This window comes from Sorex araneus, chromosome 1 (genome assembly GCF_027595985.1).
Source record: "Sorex araneus isolate mSorAra2 chromosome 1, mSorAra2.pri, whole genome shotgun sequence".
Lineage (NCBI taxonomy): Eukaryota > Metazoa > Chordata > Mammalia > Eulipotyphla > Soricidae > Sorex > Sorex araneus.
Genome location: NC_073302.1, coordinates 366,896,555 through 366,919,220, shown reverse-complemented (window position 1 = coordinate 366,919,220; position 22,666 = coordinate 366,896,555). Strand labels below are relative to the sequence as shown.

The 22,666-nt window shown below is 52.9% G+C and overlaps 1 protein-coding gene across 2 annotated transcripts in view; it reads right to left on the bottom strand.

The window, feature by feature from the left end:
• Positions 1-22,666, bottom strand: part of GSDME (gasdermin E) — a 46,068-nt gene that overhangs the window by 9,157 nt on the left and 14,245 nt on the right. For both annotated transcript variants that reach the window (XM_055123671.1, XM_055123669.1), the window contains 6 exons: positions 21,110-21,302; positions 11,986-12,157; positions 9,663-9,783; positions 4,929-5,075; positions 3,501-3,628; positions 1,145-1,337 (listed from right to left, as the gene is read on the bottom strand). In XM_055123671.1, coding sequence (XP_054979646.1) covers positions 1,145-1,337; positions 3,501-3,628; positions 4,929-5,075; positions 9,663-9,783; positions 11,986-12,157; positions 21,110-21,302 — 954 coding nt within the window. The remainder of the gene's footprint in view (positions 1-1,144; positions 1,338-3,500; positions 3,629-4,928; positions 5,076-9,662; positions 9,784-11,985; positions 12,158-21,109; positions 21,303-22,666) is intronic.

Below are 22,666 nucleotides of genomic sequence, written 5' to 3'. Positions count from 1 at the left end.
GACTCTCAGGCCTGGATGTTCTCTCGCAGACTTTTCCTGTCAAACCACGGTGCCCAAAAAGAAAATAAGAAAGAGAGAGAGAGAGAAAAGAAAAGTGTCTGCCATAGAGGCAGGCTACAGGGTGGCAGACAGGAGAGAAACTGGGGACACTGGTGGCAAGAAATACACACTGGTGGTAAAACAATGTACAACTGAAACCCAATCTTGAATAACTTTGTAGCTATCTCACAGTGATTCAATTTTTTAAAATCCTATTAAAATAACAGAAACAATTTTTGTTCATGTCTTTGGACAAGGCACAGCATACAAGGATCAGCAGCCAACAGTAGCCCCAACAGCAGCTACCTAACTATGAATATTCTAAGGGCATTCTCCAAAGAAACAGAACAAATGTGACTGAAAATTATACAGAACTTCAGTCAAAGCAGCCCTGAGAAAAAAAAGGCATCATGCACCACAATGTCAAACTACACTACCAAGCTGTCGTCATCAAAATAGTGTGTTGGGATCAAACTAAACCCGTGATCAGTGTGACCAGCGAGAGCCGGAGGATGGTCTGTGAGTTTTTTTGCTTTTTGGGTCACACCCAGCAATGGACAGGGGTTACTCCTGGCTCATGCACTCAGGAATTACCCCTGGCGGTGCTCAGGGGACCATATGGGATGCTGAGAATCGAACCCACGTCAGCCGCCTGCAAGGCAAATGCCCTACCCGCTGTGCTATTAGGGCAGGGGCACAGCCTTTGCTCATGGGAGCTCCAGGCTCCTGTCCTGCCCCACATCATCTTCCTGCCCCCCCCCCAAGTTACTTCCCCAAGCCAACAATCAGGACACTGTCCACCACCTGTGGGGCTGCTCCGGATGAGAAGAGAAGCAAAGGGAGAGAAGAGGGTGGGGAGAGCTAACTGCTGCGGAAGTGAGACGGAACCAAGGGAAGGCCCTGCATGAGGCTGCGAGGCCCTTGGGGAGGAGAGCTGGACCCTGGGGCACCTCCATGCTCAGGGCTCATCTCTGCACCCCAGTAGTGCTGAAGGCGGGGCCTCATTCCGAGCACATCTCTCACAACAGCCATTCCTGTACCCCCAGGAGCATGAGAAGTGACGTGAAAGCAGAGACGTTACCATCTCCCCCTTTTCCTTCCATACCTGCCAGGGCACTGAGGAGGAAGTAGGCGGTGGACAGCAGCTTCGGGGTGCTGACCTCATCCTCGGCTCCAGCACGGCTGCCCTGCAGATGGCACCCTACCAGCTGCAAGAAGGCAGTGGCAGCCTGCTGCTGTGGCGGCTGCAGCTCCCCCAGCACGGCCTGGGGTGACAGGCCCCTCACCAGGTCGTCACACTGCCAGGAGGAAAGAAATAAATGCGTCAGAGGGACGCAGCCCAGAGCCCACGGAGCCCAGGGCTACCCCAACACACGCCAGCACGTGCCCTTCCCAGCCCACAAGGAAAGCAGGAACCATGCTCTCTTGTTTGGATATTGCGAGTCTGAGGGATTTAATTTCCTCGACGGGAGCTGGTGGAGGGGACCTGCTCTCCCGGCCAGGGCACTGTGGGCTAGGCAGGGCTGGGCCAGCAGGAGAAGCAAAGCACTGTACGTGGAACTGAGGGGTGGGGTGTACAAGCATCATCCCGTCCTGTCCTGAATCTCAAGCCTTAAACATCGTAAGCCTCCTGCACCCAGCCAGGCTCCAGGGGGGCAGGGGACCTGCCTGCAGGAGCTGATCGAAGGCAAAGGGCATCCCTAGACCAGTTCTGCTCCCTCAATCCAGACCTTTGTCTGGGCGCCTGCAGGGAGCTCGGATGACTTGCCAGTGTCTTCTGGAAAGGGGTGATTGCAGTAAGCTCAAGTGTCTGCCCACCCGCCAGGCGCACCTCTGCCCGCGGGCTCTAAGTGCTGTCCGGACTGCTGGGCACTTCAGCCACTGTAGGTAACTGCACCCTACGTACCATCCAATTTCAAGAGGGGGAAAAATAATAGAAACTCTCCTGGTAACCGTAAAGCATTTAATGAGAAAATCAGAGTTCAAACTGTGTAACAGAAGGGAGGGAGACGAAACCCAAAACCTAAGTAAAAACTATTATTATGGTGCCCCCTCTCTCGGTGAGAATGAAGTCAGTGTGGCAGCTGATGAGCTGACAGCTCCCTCACTCTGTACAGCTGAGGGCCTCAGAGACCCCAGAACTTCCTCTCACTGCAGAACAGGGAAGACCCCCAGGATGGGTCCAGGCCCCTCATTTCCCTGTTCCCCTGCCAACAGACATCCACGCAGAATTTCAAGTGTGGCCTTATTTGGAACCAGAGTTTTTGCAGATGTAATTAGGGGTGTCGGGATCTTGAGAGGAGAGATTCCCAGAGTGGAATACGCCCTAACCCCTTTAAGTCAGAGCTCTGCAACCTTCTGCCCCTGGAGGCTGACCATGGTGCAGTGAATAGCGGTCGAAGAACATTTCTTTAAGAATCTTCAAAGGTTGAGGCCAGAGCCATAGTACAGCGTTAGGTAGGATGTTTGCCTTGCATGCGGCCAACCTGGGTTTGATCCCCAGTATCCCTACAGTTCCCTGGGGCTGCCAGGAGTGATTCCTGAGTACAGTGCCAGGAGTGACCCTGAGCCCTGCCGGGTGTAGCCCCAAAACCAAAAATAAAAACAAAGAAAAAAATACTCCAAAGACAATGAGCAGTCACAGAGAAGGCATAACACATGCCACTGTGATGTGACCACGAGCCAAGGAAGCCCCATGGCTGCAGAGGGCAAGGAAGGATCCTCTCAGAGCCTTTGGGGAGAGGGTCCCTCACAGACACCCAGATCTTAGATCCCAACTCCCAGAACTGTGCGAAGACAAACTTCCATTGTCTGAAGCCACGGAGTGGGTGGTGGCTGGTTCCGGCAGTGCCGGGAAGCACAGCCCCTTCCTCCATTCTAGCCACGCCCCCTGCCCACCTACAGGATTCAGGCTTAAGGGACCAGCAGGGTTGCACATGGCCAAGCCAGGGTCAAAGCCCGGATTGACACCTTAGCACAGAGCCAGGACTAAGCCCTAAACAGTACTGAGTATACCTGCCCCTCCCCCATTTAAAACATTTTTTAAAGAATTGATGAGCAACGGGATGACAGGTGATACAGTGATAGTACAAAGTGGATCCTCTGAGCAACCTTGAGCATCTCTGAGTGTGACCCAAAAAGGAAAAAAAAAAAAGCATGCAGTTCTGAAGTGGTAACATTTTTTTGTTTGGGGGCCACACCTGGGGATGCTCAGGGATTACTTCTGGCTCAGCACTCAGGGATCACTCCTGCCAGGGCTGGGGGACCATCAGGGGTGCCGGGAATTAAATCTGGGTCAGCCACATGCCAGGCACACACCCTCCCTTCGTATGGTCACTCCAGTCCCAGAGGTAACACTTTAAACCCAAGTTTATCCCAGCTCAAAGGCCTGTCCCAAGAAGCTGAGCCCGGCCCCAAGTCGAGGACACCAAGGTAGAGACATGTGCCACCGGCTGCCTTACCACTTGCTCCAGGACCAGGAGTGACTCATCATCGAACAGGACAGCCTGGAGTGCGTCGTGCAGAGCTGTCTGCTGCTGGGCTGGCAGCTCCACGAAGGGCTGGAAGTCCTCCTCCAGGAGGCGGGCGGCTGGGGGGTGACAGAGAGGCCTCCTGAGTGCCCGTGTGCGTGCCCAGCTCGGCCAGGCCAGCCGCTCCGGACTCTTAAAGCCAACTGGCTTCTCTTCAACCAGCTCCACTTCAGCTGCAGCTGGTCCCAGAACCAGCGGACCCTAAGTACCACCCCACATATGCCGGTAACCAAACCACTTCCGAGCAAAGAGGGGAGCAGGGAGCAGCGGCAGAGAAGGGGGGGAGGTGGGGGGACTGACACACAGCTTAGTTCCAGCATCACGCTCATCCCTGATGACTCACTAAGTGTTCATTAAGTCTAATCAGCTACTTCCTGTGTCCCTTGCAGAAGAAAATTATCAAAGCGAAATACACATCAGTCTGTACTTTTATAATGCTCTGGAGTCCGATCCCGAAGTGTTATGCGTGTCGGAACACATGTCAGATTGTGTGCCTGATCTACACATTTCTCCAAGGAGCCCGCATTCTGCCTTTTAAAAAAACTTTATCTAAGAACCAGGCCCAGCAGTTTTGGGGGAATAGGGGTCACCCAGCAGTGCTCCACAGTTCCCAGACTTTCTGGCAAACACAAATTCATCCTTTTCCTCCTCCTCCTCCTCCTGCAAACACAAATTCATCCTTTTCCTCCTCCTCCTCCTCCTCCTGCTGCTGCAAACACAAATTCCTCCTCCTCCTCCTCCTCCTCATCCTCCTCCCCCTCCTCCTTCTCCTCCTCCCCCTCCTCCTCCTCCTCCTCCCCCTCCTCCTTCTCCTCCTCCTCCTCCTCCTTCTCCTCCTCCTCCTCCTTCTCCTCCTCCTCCTCCTGTTTTCTGCTGCCTGGGAAAGGGACCACATCCTGCCTCATGGGGCTTAGCGCACTCAAAGGCTGCAGGATGCCTGAGCCTTTCTCCTTAGCACCTCGACAACTGCAGGGAAAGGAGGCCAATCACAGAAATAAAAGCATCATCTGCTGCACCTACTGCATCTACTACATGAACTCAATCCCTGCACTGTCCACCAGAGTAGAGCTGTGAGTGTGTATAAATACACACACACACACACACACACACACACCTTTGCCACCATCACAGGAACACACACAACCACTTGTAGTGCAGGCAAAGCCCAGCACAAGGCAGAAAAAAGACCCCCGGGGAGAGGCATATTATGTCAGCCAATGGGGAGCAAAAACACCGAAGGGTCTGTCTGAGCCAGGCCGGGCCTCCCACTCTCCTTCTGAACAAGCTCCCGCTCCCCGCTGCAGCCCACGGGCTCCTGGGGCATCCCGGGGACCCCAATCAGGACAACAGGACCAGTACCTTGCTTTAGAACCCTCAAGGGCTCCTGCGCGCCATCGGGCATGTCCCCGAAGTGGAACTCGCGGAAGGGCAGCGGGTCCATGGATGGACTTCGGCTCTTCTGCTCCAGCTCGAAGCCACCACTCTTTCCATGCAGGAGGCAGAACTCTGTGATGCAGAGAGGACGCAGGTCAGCCGGCCCGAGGCTTCGCCCCCGCACCCCCCATGCCCCTGCCATACATGCGCTGCTGCAGAACCCAAACCCAGATGAGCAGTGGCTATTTTTCTCAAGGGTTGATAGTATCTTTTTAATTGAATCACCATGAGATAGTTACAAAGTTGTTCATGGTTAGGTTTCAGTCATACAATGTTCCAACACCCATCCCTTCACCAGTGCACATTTCCCATAACCAGTGTCCCAAGTTTCCCTCCTGTCCCCTCCCCCCCACACACACACTGCCTCTATGGCAGACACTTTTCCGCTCTCTTTCCTCTCTCTCTCTTTTTCTCTGTCTCTGTCTTTCTGTCTCTCTATCTCTGTCTTATCTCTGTCTCTCTGTCTCTGTGTCCATCTCTTTCTGTCTGTCTCCTTCTGTCTCTCTGTCTCTCTCTCTCTCTCTCTCCTTTTGGGCATTGTGGTTTGCAATATAAGTACTAAAATGTTATTATGTACATTCCTTTATTCAGCACTCGGTGTGATCATTTCCAACTATTATTGTCATAGTGAACCCTTCTCTACCCTAAGAGCAGTGGCTCTTCACAGACAGGAAACCATCTCTCAGCTGTCAAGAGCATCACCTGAACCCTTGACAAGAAACGCAAGACACACACACAACTCAACCAGATCTGAATGTGATCTGCTCAATGTAACAGAACTGAGATTAAGTCATTGATACTTAAGTGGTTATCTGGTAAGATTGTGTTTTAAGAGCCAAAACTCCAATAATAAAATATATAGCAATTAAAAAAAGGAGCTACTCATTTCTGTAGTTGAATGAATGAATCTCACAAACGCGGTCAGTGGATACAAGACAAAACATGATATTTTCTCTATGGATCACATAAAGTAAAAAAGACCTTTAAAAAAAAAAAGCCTTATCTTGGGGCCAGAGAGATGGTCTAGGGAAGGAAGCACTCACCCCCCCCCAACAGCCAACCTGAGTTTGTTCCCGACACCCCATATGGTTCCCCAAACCCCACCAAGAGTGATCCCTGAGCACAGAGCCCTGAGCACTACCAGGGGTGAAAGGGGCTGGTGGGAGACATTACTGGAATGGGGGTGGGCACAGCCAGGGGAGGGGGAGCACAGGTCGGACCCTCCAGAGGTTCGTGCCAAAAAGGCAAAACTTGAAGTGGATAAAGCAATTCTGGGTAGTCCTGAGGGGATCTGGTGGTACTGAGGAAAGGGTTCTGGGGCAAGGACAGTGGCATCGCCCCCACTCCCCCCATGGGACAAGGAGGGGTTGGGTCTCCCCTCAAAGTTTCAAAGGGCTTGGCCCCAACAGGACCCAAGATGCCGCCCACAAACGGCCCTCCCTGCTCCTGGTTAGGCTCCTTAACGCTCATGATCCCAGAGACACACAAAACGAATCTCCGAACCGAGCGGCTCTTGGCAGAAATCGCTCCAGACCTAATTATTAAAATTTTAGAATTCCAAGACATCATATGCTATTCATTACCGGCAATAGAAAACAAATTATCTAATGTTGCCTTTTTGGCAGGTCTGAGTGTTCGGGGAAAATTCCAAATAGTAATGGCGGGACTGGTGTCGAAATATCGAATGTGATCAAAGTAGAGAGAGAGTAATGTGGAAATCATCTGCCACACAGGTAGGGGTAGTGAGGGGCGGGGGGTATACTGGGGTTTTGGGTGGTGGAAAATGTGCACTGGTGAAGGGACGGGTGTTTGATCATTATATGACCAAGATTCAAACACGAAAACTTCGTAACTGTTGTCACGGTGATTCAATAAATAAATGAAAAAAAATAAAAGTTTCAAAGGGTCAACAGGATCCTGTCCAAGGCACTGGCACCTCAAAGGTAGGAGATGAGGCGCCTCTGGCAGCGCCCCCTGCCTGCAGGTCTGTGCTCCTGCAGCCTGATGAGAACACCCCGGGCACCAGCAAGAGAAAACAGATGGGGGTGGGGGGAGGGGGAAGCGGAACTGGCCAGGGTACAGCCCCGAGTCACCCCAGAGGGCAGCCTGACCACCAAGCAGCAAAGGCAGCGCAGCGGGCAGCGGGCAGTAGGGGGTCGAGGCTGCCTGGGCCCGCGGGATGGCAGCCCGAGCCTCCACCGGCTCCCAGGGGGCATCTCCTCTGCAGCACAAAGAGGAGTTTATTTTCAGAGGCAGCCAGATAAAGGGCCTGGAATGGAAATGCAAATGGACCAGCAGCTCCGGCCAGGCCGAGGCTTTCCCAGCCCTTCTGAAAATGGGAGACCCGTGGGAGCAACAGCACCCCGACAAAGCCAGGCCGGCCGAGCAGGCGCCAGCACCCTCCACATGCAGGAAGGGCGCCACGGCCCCCCACGGCACCAGCATGGACGCCTCCACCCTCACTGCTCCACAGCGGGGCTGAGTGAGTAAAGGGCCTTGGAAAGGTCACATCTCCCCAGCCCCGCCCCCAGGACAGGCCCACAAAGTCTCAGACAGGCCCCGTGCCCAGCTACCCCTGCTGGTGACAAAGACTGGAGAACTCGACCTTTTAATGTGGCAAACAGGGAAGAGGCCACCGGTCCAAGGGCCAAGAGTGGGTAGGCTGCACTCTGCACTGCCCCACCCCTGCCTGCTCTAGGACAGCACCTCAAAACTGGCACTGTTGGGTTGAAGAGATAGTACAGCCGGTAGGGTGTTTGCCTTGCACACAGCCAACCCGGGTTCAATTCCCAGCATCCCATATGGTCCCCTGAGCACTGCCAGGAGTGATTCCTGAGTACAGAGCCAGGAGTAACCCCTGAGCATCACTGGGTGTGGCCCAAAAACAAACAAGCAAAATTAATCAAAATGGTTTAATTTAAAAAATAAATAAAACTGGCACTGTCACCTCTACCACTGCCACCATGGAACCGAGCTGCTGTGGTGACACTGAGTCTCAGCTCTTTCCTGCCCACCCCACATGCCTGTGTGGACCCTGGAGCTGGGCCCAGGAATCCTGGAAAGGGTGTGGGCACACTGAGTCCCAAAGACTTCCTCCCCCACACCTGACCCCTCCTCAACGTGACTGAAAACCATCCAGGCAGCAGCGGAGACAACCAACACCTGTGTGTCTGCTCCACACCCTGGAAAACTCTGGAAGTGGCAAACCACAGAGAACGGAGCAGGGCTGGGGGCACGCTGGCAATGTCAGAAGTTCTTCCCAAGCACTGCAAGGTCCCCTGAGCCGTACCAGGAGCACAGTGCTAGAAGTAGCCCTAAGCACTGGTGGCTGTGGTCCAAACCCCGACCCAAGGAAAGAAAGAGGGGGCCAAAGAGATAGTACAGTGGTTAAGGCAGACCACATGGCAGAGCTGAGTTCCATCCCCAGCACCACTATGGTCATCCAAGCCCCGCCAGGAGTGATCCCTGAGCACAGAGCCGGGAGTCAGCCCTGAGCACTACCAGTTGTGGCCCCCAAGTAAGCAAACAAAAAGAGTACTTAAGCCTGACACACAGTCATTGACCAGATTCAAGAATGGCAAGAATTCTTGCCTGAGACCCCACCATTATTGCGCTTATAAATTTGAAGCAAACTGCAGGAATGTTTCATGGGTCAGGCTCAATATAAATCTCTAAAACCTAAGGTGCCCCTTTTACAAACATAACACCAGTACCACACCTGGAAAGGTGAGCACTAATGGATCCCATTACAGTTATTCAATCATGTCCCCAAGAACCCACAAAATCCTTTCCCTGGGTTCCACATCTGCTCAAAAGAGCTGTGGGGAGGCCAGGTGCAGCCGAGCACGGAGAAATGAAAACCTTTCCTTCTCCCCAGGATGAACGATGGAGCACCCCACTCTGCACTGGCAGGTTGCAAGGAGCAAGGTCAAGGTTAAGAACACCATCAATGACATGATCTTTAGCGTAGCCCCTGTCGGGAGCGAGGTCAAAGAGGAGGAAGAGCAGGGAGACATTTTGCTGACATCATAAATAAGCACCTCGGGGCTGGAGCGATAGCACAGCAGGTAGGGTGTTTGCCTTGCACGCGGCCGACCCGGGTTCGATTCCCAGCATCCTATATGGTCCCCTGAGCACCGACAGGGGTAATTCCTGAGTGCAGAGCCAGAAGTGACCCCTGCTCATTGCCGGGTGTGACCCCCCAAAAAACCCCAAATAAATAAATAAATAAATAAGCACCTCACCACCGTGTCCCGCTCATCCTTCCCCCCTGCCCCCCTTCCCAGGGGTGAGTCTAAGATTCAACATCCAGAGCGATAATATAGTGCTTGCCTTGCACTCGGTTGATTCGGGTTGGATCCCAGCATCCCATATGTCCCCCCAGCCCTGCGTGCAGAGCCAGGAGGAACCCCTGAGCACCGCAGGGTGTGGCCCCAAACAACAACAAACAACAAATCCAACATCCTGAGCTTGCGTGCACACACCCTGGCTGCAGGCTTTGCACCCACCCCCACACCCTCCCCGTCATCTCGCCCCCTTGGCTCAGCCCTGCAGAGGCTCTTGTCTCTCCATCCCCCCTGCAGGGTTGGGGATCCCTGGGTGCGCCTCAGGAAAAGCTGGGGTGTCTCAGCACTGGCTCAGAGCAGGAGGGACACTCACCGAACTGCCCATCCTGTTTCACATACAACTCAATGACGCCGTAGGCGATGGTGGCCGCAGCCGGGATCTCCAGCACCACGTTTGAGTCCTTGACCAAGTTGCCGTCCTCGGAGGCTGACACCTGTGAGCAGCAGAACATGTGGCCACCTGCACACCAGACACCCGTGTCTCTCTGCCTCCCCCTTGTGGCCAGTCTGGCTCCCTGCATGCAAGAGGGGCCGGGGCACTGGGGAGGTAGGGCCCAGGAGCAGACTGGCAGAGTGAAGAACTCGATTAAGCCCTATGGGCCTCACGATACTGGACACAGGAAAGGGCCAGCGTGGTGGTGCAAAGGCAAGATTACAGAGTACGGGGACACCATGAAATTATGTCTGAATAAAGAAGATAATAAAGAGCATCTTCTCTGCATCTGTGAGACCCTGAGTTCCATCCATAGCATCACAAAAACTAGGAGGAGGAGGACCAGATAATTTGCACAGGAACTTGGGACACCGGTCTTGAAAGCATCTGGCCGTAAGTTCGAATCCCCAGAACCCCACATGAGCCTAGTGCAGTGCCAGCAGCTCTGCTCTCTGCAATCCTCACCACCACAAGCGGTTTCTGACACACCTGGTGAGTGTGAGCACTAAAGGGGGTGCAATGCCCCTCAAAGAGCACAACTAAAAACAAACCTCACCCGGAACACCCCAACCATAACTTGAGTTGCCTTAACTCACAGAGGGAGGCCCTATCAGCATACTCACAAATGTCATAAATTACTACAGATGTGTACACCTCCGTGAAGGCTGCAGCTGAGTGTGTGAGCACCTTGACCAGATATTTGACCCCCCCCCCCCCCGCAGCCAGCACCACTGCTAAAAATGTGTAGCTCCACAGCTGGATGGGTGTGGGATCCCGGCCACAACAGCTACGAGGGCTCAGGGACCGCTGAGCATTGCTTTTGGGTGTAGCTCCAAAAGTAAAAATATATACATATATTTTTAAATTCTAATGATCAGCCCATAGAGCCACGAGTAAGCCCTGAGCACTTCCAGGTGTGACCCCAAACTCCATACACACACACACACACACACACACACACACACACACACCTTGAGCACAAAAGAGTGTCCAGCCAGAAAAGTCCAACAAAATGATCAAAAGTTAGAGGAGATACTAAACAAGTGAACATACAGATTCCCTTCAGGGATCCTTAGGGAAAACACTTAAATCCTAATGATGGGCTGGGAGAAGGGGAGGGGATGAGGGTCAAGAAGGGTGGGGGCCGGAGAACAGCAGGTAGGATGTTTGCCTTACACGTGACCAACTAGGGTTGGATCCCTGGCATCCCATATGGTCCCTCGAGCATTGCAGGGAGTGATTCCTGAGCCCAGAGTCAGGAGGAAACCCTCAGCATCGCTGGGTATAAATCCAAAAATAAAATAAAGACTATCTTTTTAAACTGTAATGACCAGCCCACAGAAACAGGAGTAAGCCCCAAGCACTGCCAGGTGTGGCCCAAAACCCAAAACACGCACACACACACACACACACACACACACACACACACACACACAACTGAGCACAAAAGTGTGTCCAGCCAAGAAAACCCAGCAAGATCCGACCTCAAGGACCCCCCCAGCCACCCACCCCAGGGAGCACCAGGACAGAGGAGAGCCTGGAGTCATCGGCCCCACCTGTAGAAACCCTGAGAGCAAAGACCAAGCCCCAGAGCCAGAACCGGACCCTGGGCACCAGATCCAGCAAGGATGTAAGTCTCTCTCTATTTTTTTTTCTTTTTTATTTTGGGTCACACCCGGCGATGCATAGGGGTTACTCCTGGTGCTCAGAGGACCATATGGGATGCTGGGAATCAAACCTGGGTCATCTGCATGCAAGGCAAATGCCCTGCCTGCTATGCTATCACTCCAGTCCCTTTATATATATGTGTGTGTGTGTGTGTGTATATATATATATATGGGGTTTTTTTTTTGAGGGATGTAAGTCTAATGGGCCAACAGTCCCTTGCCAATTGTGTGGATTTGGGGTGGATTTCTGATTGCTTGCTACATAAAGTGCCCTGAAGACACCCAGCAATCAAAGAAGTCCCTGACTTCTGGTGGCCTGTAACCCTGATCTTGCTTATAATTCTGGCCCTGCCCGTATCCTCTGACCTCCAGTGGCCCATGTCCCCTGGCCCCACATGTGACCCTGTGGACCCTGGCCCTGCCTATGATCCCTGACTATAAATGTGACCCCCCCTCCCAGTCCCACCTGTGACCTTGATCGCTGGTGACCCTTGGCCCATCTGTTACCCCTGACCCCTGACTTCCTGGAAGCACACCTGCAGAGTCTTGGTCTGGATGCCCACCATGCCACCACAGCGCTCCTCGATCTGCACATGCTCCGAGATCACGCACTTTTGCGTCGTCACAATCTTCTGCGTCAGGATGCACAGCACCTCCTCCGGCCTCTCCAGCACCTGCTGCAAAACGGGGTTTTTCAGGTTTATTGTCCTGTAAGAGAAAAGTGGCCGTGAGTGGCCCAGTGCTCAGGGACAGTCTCCATTTGCCTCTGCCACGCTGACAGCTGAGCAGTAGGCGGGCGACCACTAGCGGCAAATATGTTCCTGGCGATGACAGAAGGGCGGGTCCTCAGAAGAGACCAGAACCCACATCCATGGGAAAAGGTGGGAGCTGGGGGTGGGGGGTTTCCCCCCAAATCAGAATGGAATACAAAGATTCATTGTAGGAGTATGACAAATGCCCAAAGGCAACAAAAACTGAGAACGGATCTTAAGTAGGAATCTTGGGGCGGGGTGGGGGTCACTGGGACAATGGACATTGGTGGAGGAGGCAGACAGTCTGGTGGAGGTCATGGAACATGATATTCAGGTTTTACAAACCTGCCACTAACAGGTTTATAAACCACTGTAGTACTGCACTATAGCACTGTTGTCCCATTGCTCATCGATTTGCTCGAGTGGGCACCAGTAACATCTCCATTGTGAGGCTTGTTGTTACTGTGTTTGACATATCAAATATGCCATGGGTTGCTTGCCAGACTCTGCCGTGCGGGCAGGATACTCTCGGTAGCTTACCGAGCTCTCTGAGAGGGACGGAGGAATCGAACCCGGGTCAACCACGTGCAAGGCAAACACCCTACTGCTGTGCTATCGCTTCAGTCCATAAACCACAGTATCTAAAATAAAATTTTAAACAATTTTAAGTATAAGGGGCCTGAGCAATAGTACAGCAGGTGGGAGGCCAGGGGGTGGGTACTTGCCTTGCATGAGGCCAATGCCCGGCATCCCCTGTGGTCCTCAGAGCACTGCCAGGAGTAATTCCTGAGTGCAGAGCCAGGAGCATCTCTTGAGCATCGGTGGGCGTGGCCCCAAACAAACAAAACCCTTTAAGTATAGAATATGGACTTCCCTGACGGGGCTCTGGGGAGAGGACGGTGAGGGCTGGAGCACAGTTCCCGTGCAGAAGGTCCTCATTCGACCTGCCGCTTCTCCTGGTCACCCGAGCACTGCTGGGAGCCCGGGGGGAAGCCGCCAGGCAACTGAGTGGGGCCCAAACCCAGACCCGGAGGCTGGAGAGGGCTGAGGGGCTGGAGGCCTCGCTCAGTCCTGGGCTCCATTTGGTCACCTGGGAACGACCCTGAGCACATGAGCCTAAGTACTTTGTGACTCCCAGCCCCCAAAATAAAATTCCTGGGACAAAGGGAATTGGGGACGGAGCTGACAGTCCCTGGGCCAGCCCCTGTCTTCCTGAGGCCAGCGGCAGCTCTGCTGTTGAGGGTCCCAGGAGGCACAACTAAATGAGTGACGGTGAGCCAGCAGGCGTGCGCGCCCCCACAGCGATGCCTCTGGGAGGGTGGCAGCACCAGAGCCCAGTGTGTGTGAGCCCCAGTCACCCAGGAACACCAGCACCGACAAGAAGGGGAGTCGCTACAAAACAAAACACCCCCATTCTCTTAGAGCACTGCCGCTCACCCTCGGGCACCCTCATGGGAGCACCGAGGCAGCGTGAGCCCAGGGACGGGATTTCATTCTGGACCAGGTCCAGGCGCCCTGAGTCCTCAGAAGGCACCAGCTCCATCCCTGTTACCATCGAGAGCAGCCCCTGAGCACTGCAAGGTGCGGTTTCAAAACAAAATAGGGAGCCCCGCCCCCGGTGGCCCTCAAAGAGGCGGACTTGCTTCTCCGTGGGCAGGACCAAAGCTCATCGCTCCTGCAGCAGTGGTGAGAGCTGCAGAGAGGAAACCGTGTTTGCAGATCAGCTGCGGAGCGGGCAGAGCTCGGGCAGGCACAGAGCTGACTTTGCTCTGTTGATGCCCGACCCATGGCAATGGCTGCCTCTCTCCAGGGGCCAGCTTCCTCCCACCCAGACCACGTTCAGGTTTAGGTTTGCCTCCCAAAGCCCAGGGCGCTGCCCCTAACTGCCTTCACCCTCCTGGGGACATGCCTTTGCCCATTAAGTTCACAATTCTCTGAGAGGCAAGTTGGGGGAGGGGTTGTGAGGAGCCTCCCAATGTCCCCCCTCCCGGTTCTCCCTGGACAGGTGCTGCCTGAGGCTCTCTGTGCTGGCATACCCCAGAGTGTGGAGCTCAGCAGCGTGAAGCCCCACTCTGCCAAAGTCGGGCGGCACTCCCCCCAGAAACCTGCTTGTACCTGAGTCCCTCGGCCAACCTTGGCGCTGCTTGGTCCTCTGCAGAAACTGGGGTGGGCTGGGGTACCTGGAGCAACTGTGGCCACTGGGCCCGGGGAGTTGCCTGTCTGGGGGTTCCAGGAGGACTCTCCTCCCTCTTGTAGAGGCACCAGGAGGAGGGCATTTTTCTGCCCACAAAAAACCGGGAGACCAACCAGTCTGGGAGGCACCCGCGTCTGGCCACTAGCAATGCCTGGGAGCTGCCACAGTGGGGCGCCACGGGGCCAGGGAATGAGCCCTGCTCGGGTCAGTCTGGTGACAAGTGACACATCCTGCCTCCGGTTGTGCCCTGATGAGGAAGAACAGATGTTGTTGGCAGCTGCTATGGTGCTGCCCACCGGGCCCCTCCACTGTGCTGCTCACACACGCCTGGCGCGGCGCAGTCCCAGTCTGGGATGGCAGCAGGCCCTGTGGGCAGCAGAGCCATCAGGAACGCGCAGGAATCGACCAGGAGAGAACTCGCTGTCAGCACGAGCCAGGCGGGCACTTGGTCCAATGAGCCCGCTCTGGGCCCTCCAGAGAGACTGTTTCAAAGCGGCTGGGGAGGCAGCCCAATGCGCTGAGCAGACTCTGCATGTGGAAGGCCCGGATGGATCTCCAGCACCACAGGGGTCCCCCGCAGGGCTGTGAAGGACACCGTGACTCTGAACACAAAGCCAGTGCACTGCCAGGAGGGGCCCAAACCCCCCCCCCACACACAGACATATACACACATGCACACATACACACACATGCACATGCACACACGCACATAATACACACATATGCACATGCATGCACACACATACACGCGCACACATACATGCGCACATGCATGTGCACACATGCACGCACACACACATGCACACATAGTACTCTAAGATAAGCACAGGGCTTTTCTTCAAAAGGGTCAGCTCCAGCTGTCTGGAAGAATCCCAGGACAATGCCTTTGAGGCCACCTCTGCCGTACCAGGGGCACATACACGCCACTCTTCTTGCTACCTGGTAAGGACAGACGCTGCTCGCTTTGGTGATGTATATACATATGGGGGCAGTAACACTGGAATAATGGGACCAGAGAGACAGCACTGCAGGCAAGGTGCTTGCGTGCCTTGCATGCAGTCCACCTGGGTTCGATCCCTAGCACCCCATAGGGTCCCCTGAGCCCCACCAGGAGTGACCCCTGTGCACAGAGCCAGGAGTAAGCCCTGAGAACAGCTAGCTGGATGTGGCCCAAAAGAGCGAGCAAGATTGCTTGTGAGGGCGACAGCCTGGGTGCTGATGACACAGTATCTAAATGACCTGAAATAAAATGAGCGTGAGTTGGATGAGGCCTGGGACTAAGCATTCCTCAGCACCGTCCCAGGCCACACAGGGCGACTAGTACCTTATCAGCAGCGGGTCCTGGGCGTGGTGGTGAAAGGGTTTATGACTCCGAGAGGAGCAGCGTGACCCAGCAACCCTGCCCTGGGACTCCCCCTTAGCACTCAGCGAGGGAGCGGCCCGAGCAGGGACTGTGCGGGGACTCTGCAGGCATGCTCTGCCGTGGGCAGGCGTGGACTGCCTCCTCACTGAGCTCCAGTATCCCCCCGGCCCTCCTTCATCACCTCCAAAGACTCCTCAGAAAACCTTTTCCTGCGGGTTGGCCCAGGAGGGCAGCTGGTCCTCAGGACAGCCCCCCGAGTAGCCACATTCCCGCCTCTGCTGGCTCACCCTGTGCTCTGCTTTGAACTTCCTCAACCTCAGCCAATTCCTTTGCTCCGCAGTCACGTAAACATGAGCTAGAGGCAACTTTGCAGCCGAGAAGTCCTGAGATGAATCCCAGCCCTGATCCCTGAACTGAACGCAGGGGCTGAGAGCATGTCCCTTCCCCGCCCCCACCCCCACTAAGGCTCAGACCATATGAAAGAAAACAGCAGAGTGTGGGTTTCATGGTGTGGGCAGCCATGCCCCTCACCCCTTTCCCTGGATCGCTGCTGGTGACTGCTTGGCCTGGCTGCCTTTCCTACATAGAGCTTCTTCTCCTCACTGACACTCCCCCCCACCAACACACACACACACACACACACACACTCACTCACACACCGACAGACTTCTTGCTGGCACCATCTCCCACACCTGACTCGGGAAGAGAGTGAAAATCCTCAGCGGCAAGTGTGATTACAGAGCACTGCCAGCATCTCTGGAGACAAAAATAACAGGAAGGCAACAGAGAGATGAGTCCATGGCACTATCTGAAACCACGAAAGGCTTCGACACCCCCATTTCTTCTCCCTTCCTTGCAGACTTAACAAATAAAAATCGCAGGGACCCCAGGTAGACGCCTCCCTGTGAAGCAAAGGTGAGTACAGCCAGGGAGCTGAGCAGGAGAGACGGGGCTGCCCCCCGTGAGGTCCCAGACGGGCACTGTCCCACCTCCCAGAGCCTTGGGACAGGTGGGGCTGCAGGATGAGGTTCCTGCTGCCTCTATCCTGAGCTAGAGCTGCTGGAGGTCCTGGAAACGCCAGAAGAGGGGGAGGAACCCATCCTGGAGCAGTGCCTGACTGCATCAAAGCAGAGGGGGCCTGAAGGCGAGTGAGCTTTAAAGACTCCAGGTGGGGCTGGAGCGATAGCATAGTGGGTCAGGCATTGCACCCGGCCGACCGGGGTTCAATTCCCAGCATCCCATATAGTCCCCGGAGCACTGCCAGGGGGTGCGATTCCTGAATACAGAGCCAGGAGTAATCCCTGAGCATCGCTGGGTAAGACCCAAAAAGCAAAAAATTTAAAAAAATTAAAAAGACTCCAGGTACCTAAGCACCCTCAATGCCTAAACAAAATCTGCAAGTCAGATGGTTGACTTATGAGGGCTTGGGCCACACCCAGCTGTGCTCAGGGCTTACTCCTGACTCTGCTCAGGGGTCACTCCTGGTGGGGCTCAGGGGGACCGCAGACAGTGTTGGGTATTAAACTGGGGTGGGCCACACACATGCAAGCACCTTAACCATGGTACTCTCTCTCCACCCTGACATACGAGTTTTATGGCATTTTCTTACTCATGATTTTTTTTAACCATGATTGCATCAAAGAATTTTATAGTTCATCTAATCTGGAGCACTTGTGGAAATGGAGATAAGCCACCCATCTTTATTTATTTATTTATTTTTTTGGATTATAAAATTTACTGAGTTTATTACTTCTAACAGTGTGTGTCATGTTTAATATTTCCAATGTATATAATCAGTGTAAAAAAAAAACATTTTTTCTTCTTTTCAATTTACACATCTTTCAGTTCCTCTCAAACCTGGTGGTTCTAGCTAGAACTTCCAGCGTTCTACTGAAGCCACCCATCTTTAAATAGAAGTTAAAGCTTTCTCAATTTGGAGTTGCATTTCCTTTTGAGAAAAAAATAAGTGGTGGCAGAACTGCATGTGAGAACATACATATGCTGCCATTCCAACTGAAATGTCGGCATGTGTCAGGACCATGAAAACGCCTCTCACTCGGACCCCTGTTTCCACCAGTCTCCGTCAACCCACCAGCCAAGATGATCCACCTGGTGCAAAGCAGAGGCCAGAGCAGAAGCTCAGAGCCAAGAAAAAGTATGCCTATATAATATACACCATTTATATTATATTCATGTATATAATATACACCATATATATTACACATACATACATACATATGTGCACATGTTGGGAACTAGATAGACAAAGCAGACAGAATGGACAAATAGTTCATGGGTTCTTCATTTATTTTTTTAATTAACTCTTTTATTGAATCATAGGTTCTTTAAATCCAGATTTAAAATCCAGATAAAAACCCTGAGATGAATGCCGTGGCGGGGAGAAGAGACCTGTTACTGCTCTATCTCTGCCTCCTTTCCTGGAAAAAATCTCCCCTTGAGAAAGCCCAGAGTCAAACCCACAAACCACCTCTGGTGTCAGCTGTGTAAGCTCACACTGGCCTTGCTCCAGAGACTCATAAATAAGTCTTAAAAGAGATCCTCAAGCCACAAAAAATTTCTCCAGACCCCCACCTAAGGCTGAGACATCTGGGGCACCCTGAGAGGGCACAGTGATTCCAGTTCCTGCCCAACAGAGCCTCAGCAGCCACTTGCTTTCACACTCCAAAACCACTGCCCTGCCCCTTGAGAAAGCCCATCACAAAGATGTTCATCCCCATATACTAAAGCCCTCAGGTGTGTAAGTCTAGCCCGGGTAGATTAAGATAACAAGACCTTTCACCAAAGAATGCTTCTCTTCTTCTGATGACTACTGGTCCTAGGCAATAAATATTGTACATGGAGGACAGTTGGGGCTCTTGGTCCAAGAGGCTCTGGGATGAACTCGGACTTTTGCTCTGTTATTTCTGTCTCTTCTCTTATTTCTCAAGGTGCCCCTGCTTCAGACTGTTCACCAAGGGCTGGTCCCGGCATACATACATATATAAGATACAACCAAAATAAGACCTGAGGCTGGAGCGATAGCATAGCGGGTAGGGCACTTGCTTTGCACGAGGCTGACCTGGGTTCAATTTCCAGCATCCCATATGGTCCTCTGAGCACCGCCAGGAGTAATTCCTGGGTGCAGAGCCAGGAGTAACCCCAGTGCATTGCCGGGTATGACCCAAAAAGCAAAAAAAAAAAAAAAAAATTAAAATTAAATAAAAAATACCCATCAGATCATGCAATATCCCTACCAAAGTTTCAGGCAGCTTCCTTCTCATCCATGTAAGTCTTTCCAGTGGCCTGTGAGGCTGCGACTGGTCCTCAACAACCTCCTCCTTGCTCAGTTTGCCCAGCTCCAGCCACACAGCTCTGTCTATACCAGGCTTACCCTTTGTGCTTAGGCCTTGTCCAGCTTCAAGTCTATGCTAATTTCCCAGGGTGCCTTCTCCAGTCTCTGCTCCAAGCCCGAGCCCCTCCCTAGCAAGTTCCTCCCCCTCATCACTGCCTGGCTGTATTTTCCTCCAAACCACCAGGGTCCCTCAATCTGCTCTATTTTCCAACTTAGCTGCTCATGAAAAATGCCCTGGCCCTGGCTGAGACTGCTAGGGCAGAAATGCTGGCATGATGTGTGGGCAGCATCTCTGACACATAAAACAGTGCATCATAGGCACTTAACCCAATTATTTACTGAATGCTGAATAAACATAAGATAAGACAATGAGTCACACTGGGGTACAAGGTACTTATAAAAAGGTAAACAATGAGTAAGTGTGAGGTCTTCAGGTCTTCAAAGTTGAGAGCCCAGAGACTACAAAGGGGCTTAAAGCACCTACTTACAAGTGTATGGTCATGGGTTCAAATCCCTGGTCTCCCATATGTGCTGAGAAAGGTCCTGGAAGCTCTGCTGACTGTGATCCCCAGCACCAAGTGACTTCTGGTCACCATGTAGCATGCATGTGAGTATCCCCAAAAGAAATGCCATCCCCCCACCAGCACCATAACTAAAAGGATGCATGTGAGCACAGAAGCCAGGAAGTGTGGCTCCTGGCGAGCAAGTGTAGGAACAGGGCAGTGACCCCAAATGGGTTCCACAACTATCACTTGGGAAGCGCAAATAAGAGTGCAGCCCAACAAGCACCACAACTAAAAATCAGCACATTGGGGCTGAAACGATAGCACAGTGGGTAGGATGTTTGCCTTGCACACAGCCAACCCGGGTTCGATTCCCAGCACCCCATATGGTCCCCTGAGCACCGCCAGGAATAATTCCTGAGTGCATGAGCCAGGAGTAATCCCTGTGCATTGCTAGGTGTGGCCCAAAAAGAAAAAAATTCAACACATCATGTGTGCTCCCAGTTACAGGTAGGAGTGTGTATGTGTGTGTGTGTGTGGGGGGGGGGTGATCAAAAGTCCTCAGGGGGCGGGAATGATAGTACAGCAGGTTAGGCATTTGTCTTGCATGCAGCCTAGCCATGTTCAATCTCTGGCACCCTGCGCGGTGCCTCAGCCCACCAAGGCGTGATTTCTGAGTGCAGAGCCAAGTGTAAGCCCTGAGCACTGCTGAGTGTAGCCCCCAAAACAAATAAATGAAAAATTATGGTTAAAAAAAGTCATCAAAACTGAAAGGCAGCTTTCCCCAGGGCACCCTCCCACTCTTTCTTCTTTTTCTCATCAGAAAATTAAAATGCCCCAGAAGGGCTGCCATTTTCCAACCTTGGACAGTGACATTCAAAACTATGAGACTTGGAGCAGAAATGATAGCTCCATGGGTAGGGTACCTAGGTTCAATACCAGTACCCCATATGGCCCCCAGAGTGGTCCCTGAGCACAGAGCCAGGAGTAAGCCCTCAGCACCACCAGGTTGGCCCAAATACAAACAAACAAACAAACAAACCTTGGGGATGAGCATTTTCCCTGCTGGAAATTTTTTTTTTAATTGTTATGACTAAAGAAAAAAATTAAGTACTTACTTGCCTAAGTCATCTCCTTCCAAAGTTCATTCTCAGCCTTTCCCCTGAGGCTAGAGACAGTTAAGAAAATGCAGAAAAAGGGGCCAGAGAGATAGTATAGCAGGTAGGGCATTTGCCTTGCATGTGGCTGACCCAAGTTTGCTCCCCAACTTCCCATATGGTCCCCCTAGCACAACCAGGAGTAACCCCTGAGCACTGCCGAGTATGGCCCAAAAAACCAAACCAAAACAAAAAACGCAGGGAAAAAGGGGGCATCTCCAGAGTCGCAGCCCAGCCAGTCCCTGTGACCAGCCCAGCTCCACCAGGCACCTTTACACCAAGCTCCAACCTTGTGGTGCGGGTCATGTCAGGATTCAAAGAGCCAAACAACCTCCTTACCTGTCCACGGCCTCTCGGATGAGCTGCTGCAAGTCCACCTCCTGCTTCCTGAGGGTCCCAAATGAAGACTGACTTTCCACCAGGCCTTTGCCACCCACGTTCAGCTTCACTCTCCCCAGGGCCGTCTCGATGGACCCGCTCACGTGGTTCTCAAACTTGCCTTCATACTTCACAAAGTCCGACTCCACGACCACTAGGACAGGGAGACAGAGCTGGGCATCAGAGGCCTCTGTCCCCAGCCCACCCCCGGGAAACGGGAGGTTGGAACTCGGAACAAGAGGCTGACATCCATGGTGGGGGTCAAAGAAAATGTCCCCAGCACCCCCTAGATGCTGACAGGTGCACAGCCTGCACATGAGGCACTACTGTTTTGTTTCATCTTGTGACTGGATTCCCATGTGCATGCATGCATGTGTGGAAGCACCAAAAAGCATTTATAGAGTGACAGATCATTCAAAGCCGAACATCTACCCAATCACTCTCAGAGAGAGAAGTAGAATATTTTTTTTGGATGTGGGGAGGGTGAGGAGGTACGTTGGGGTCACAGCTGGCAGTGCTCGGGGCTTACTCCTGGCTCTGTTCTCAGGGATCGCTCCCAGTGGGACTCAGGGGGACCATAGGCAGTGTCAGAGATTGAACCTGGGTCAGCTGTGCGCAAGGCAAGTAAGCACTTGCCCCCAACAATCTCTCTAGCCCAGAAGCAGAATTATACTCAGCATGCATTTTTTTTCAAGGGAAAGACTGGAAAAGGACAAGATGTGGCTAACCCTAAGAAGAGAGAGAGGCATGGGCAGCCCGCTGCAACCCCTAGGACTGGTTCTGTTAAGGACGGCCTCAGTCAGCATTTGACGGATGGGCCCCTTGGACTCTCCCCAAACATCTTCCCTCCACCCAAAAGGAGGGAGAGAGAGTAAGAGGGAACGTGCCTGCCACAGAGGTGGGGTGGGAAGGGGTAGGGGTGGTGGGAGGGATACTGGGAACACTGGTGGAGGGATGGGTGCTCCATCATTCTATGACTGAAACGTAATCATTTAAGTTTGTAAGTCTGTAACTGTATCTCACAGTGATTCAATTAAAAATTAATTAAATTATATTTCAAAAATAAATAAATAAAAAAAATTTTCCCTTCCCTTTGCTAGTCTGGGAGAACATTCCCTAAACCTCACTCATCCCCACTTCCATACATAGAGTTGTCTCTTCCCCAGCTTCTATTTGACCTCTAGCCTGCCTCTGATTCCTTATCATGCAATCCCTTATCTCTGCACAACCCCCACCCCCCTCTCCCGGGTACAAGCTGCAGCATGCCCCCCTCCCTGCCCAGAACACACCAGCTGGCATTCTGCCTTCTTGGAGGCTCAGGTACTCAGGAAGCTGCCCCACCTACCTGGTGGACCCACTTAGATCAGGTCCTGTGAGAGGTGCCATGCTGGCATCACCTGTGCCTATCTAGATGGTGGCTATCAGATGGCCTTTAGATCTGCCCTTTGGATCTGAGCACTAAAGATAAAGGATGATGACCTCGCCCTCCAGCCATGGCCTCTCCTAGCTCCAGATACC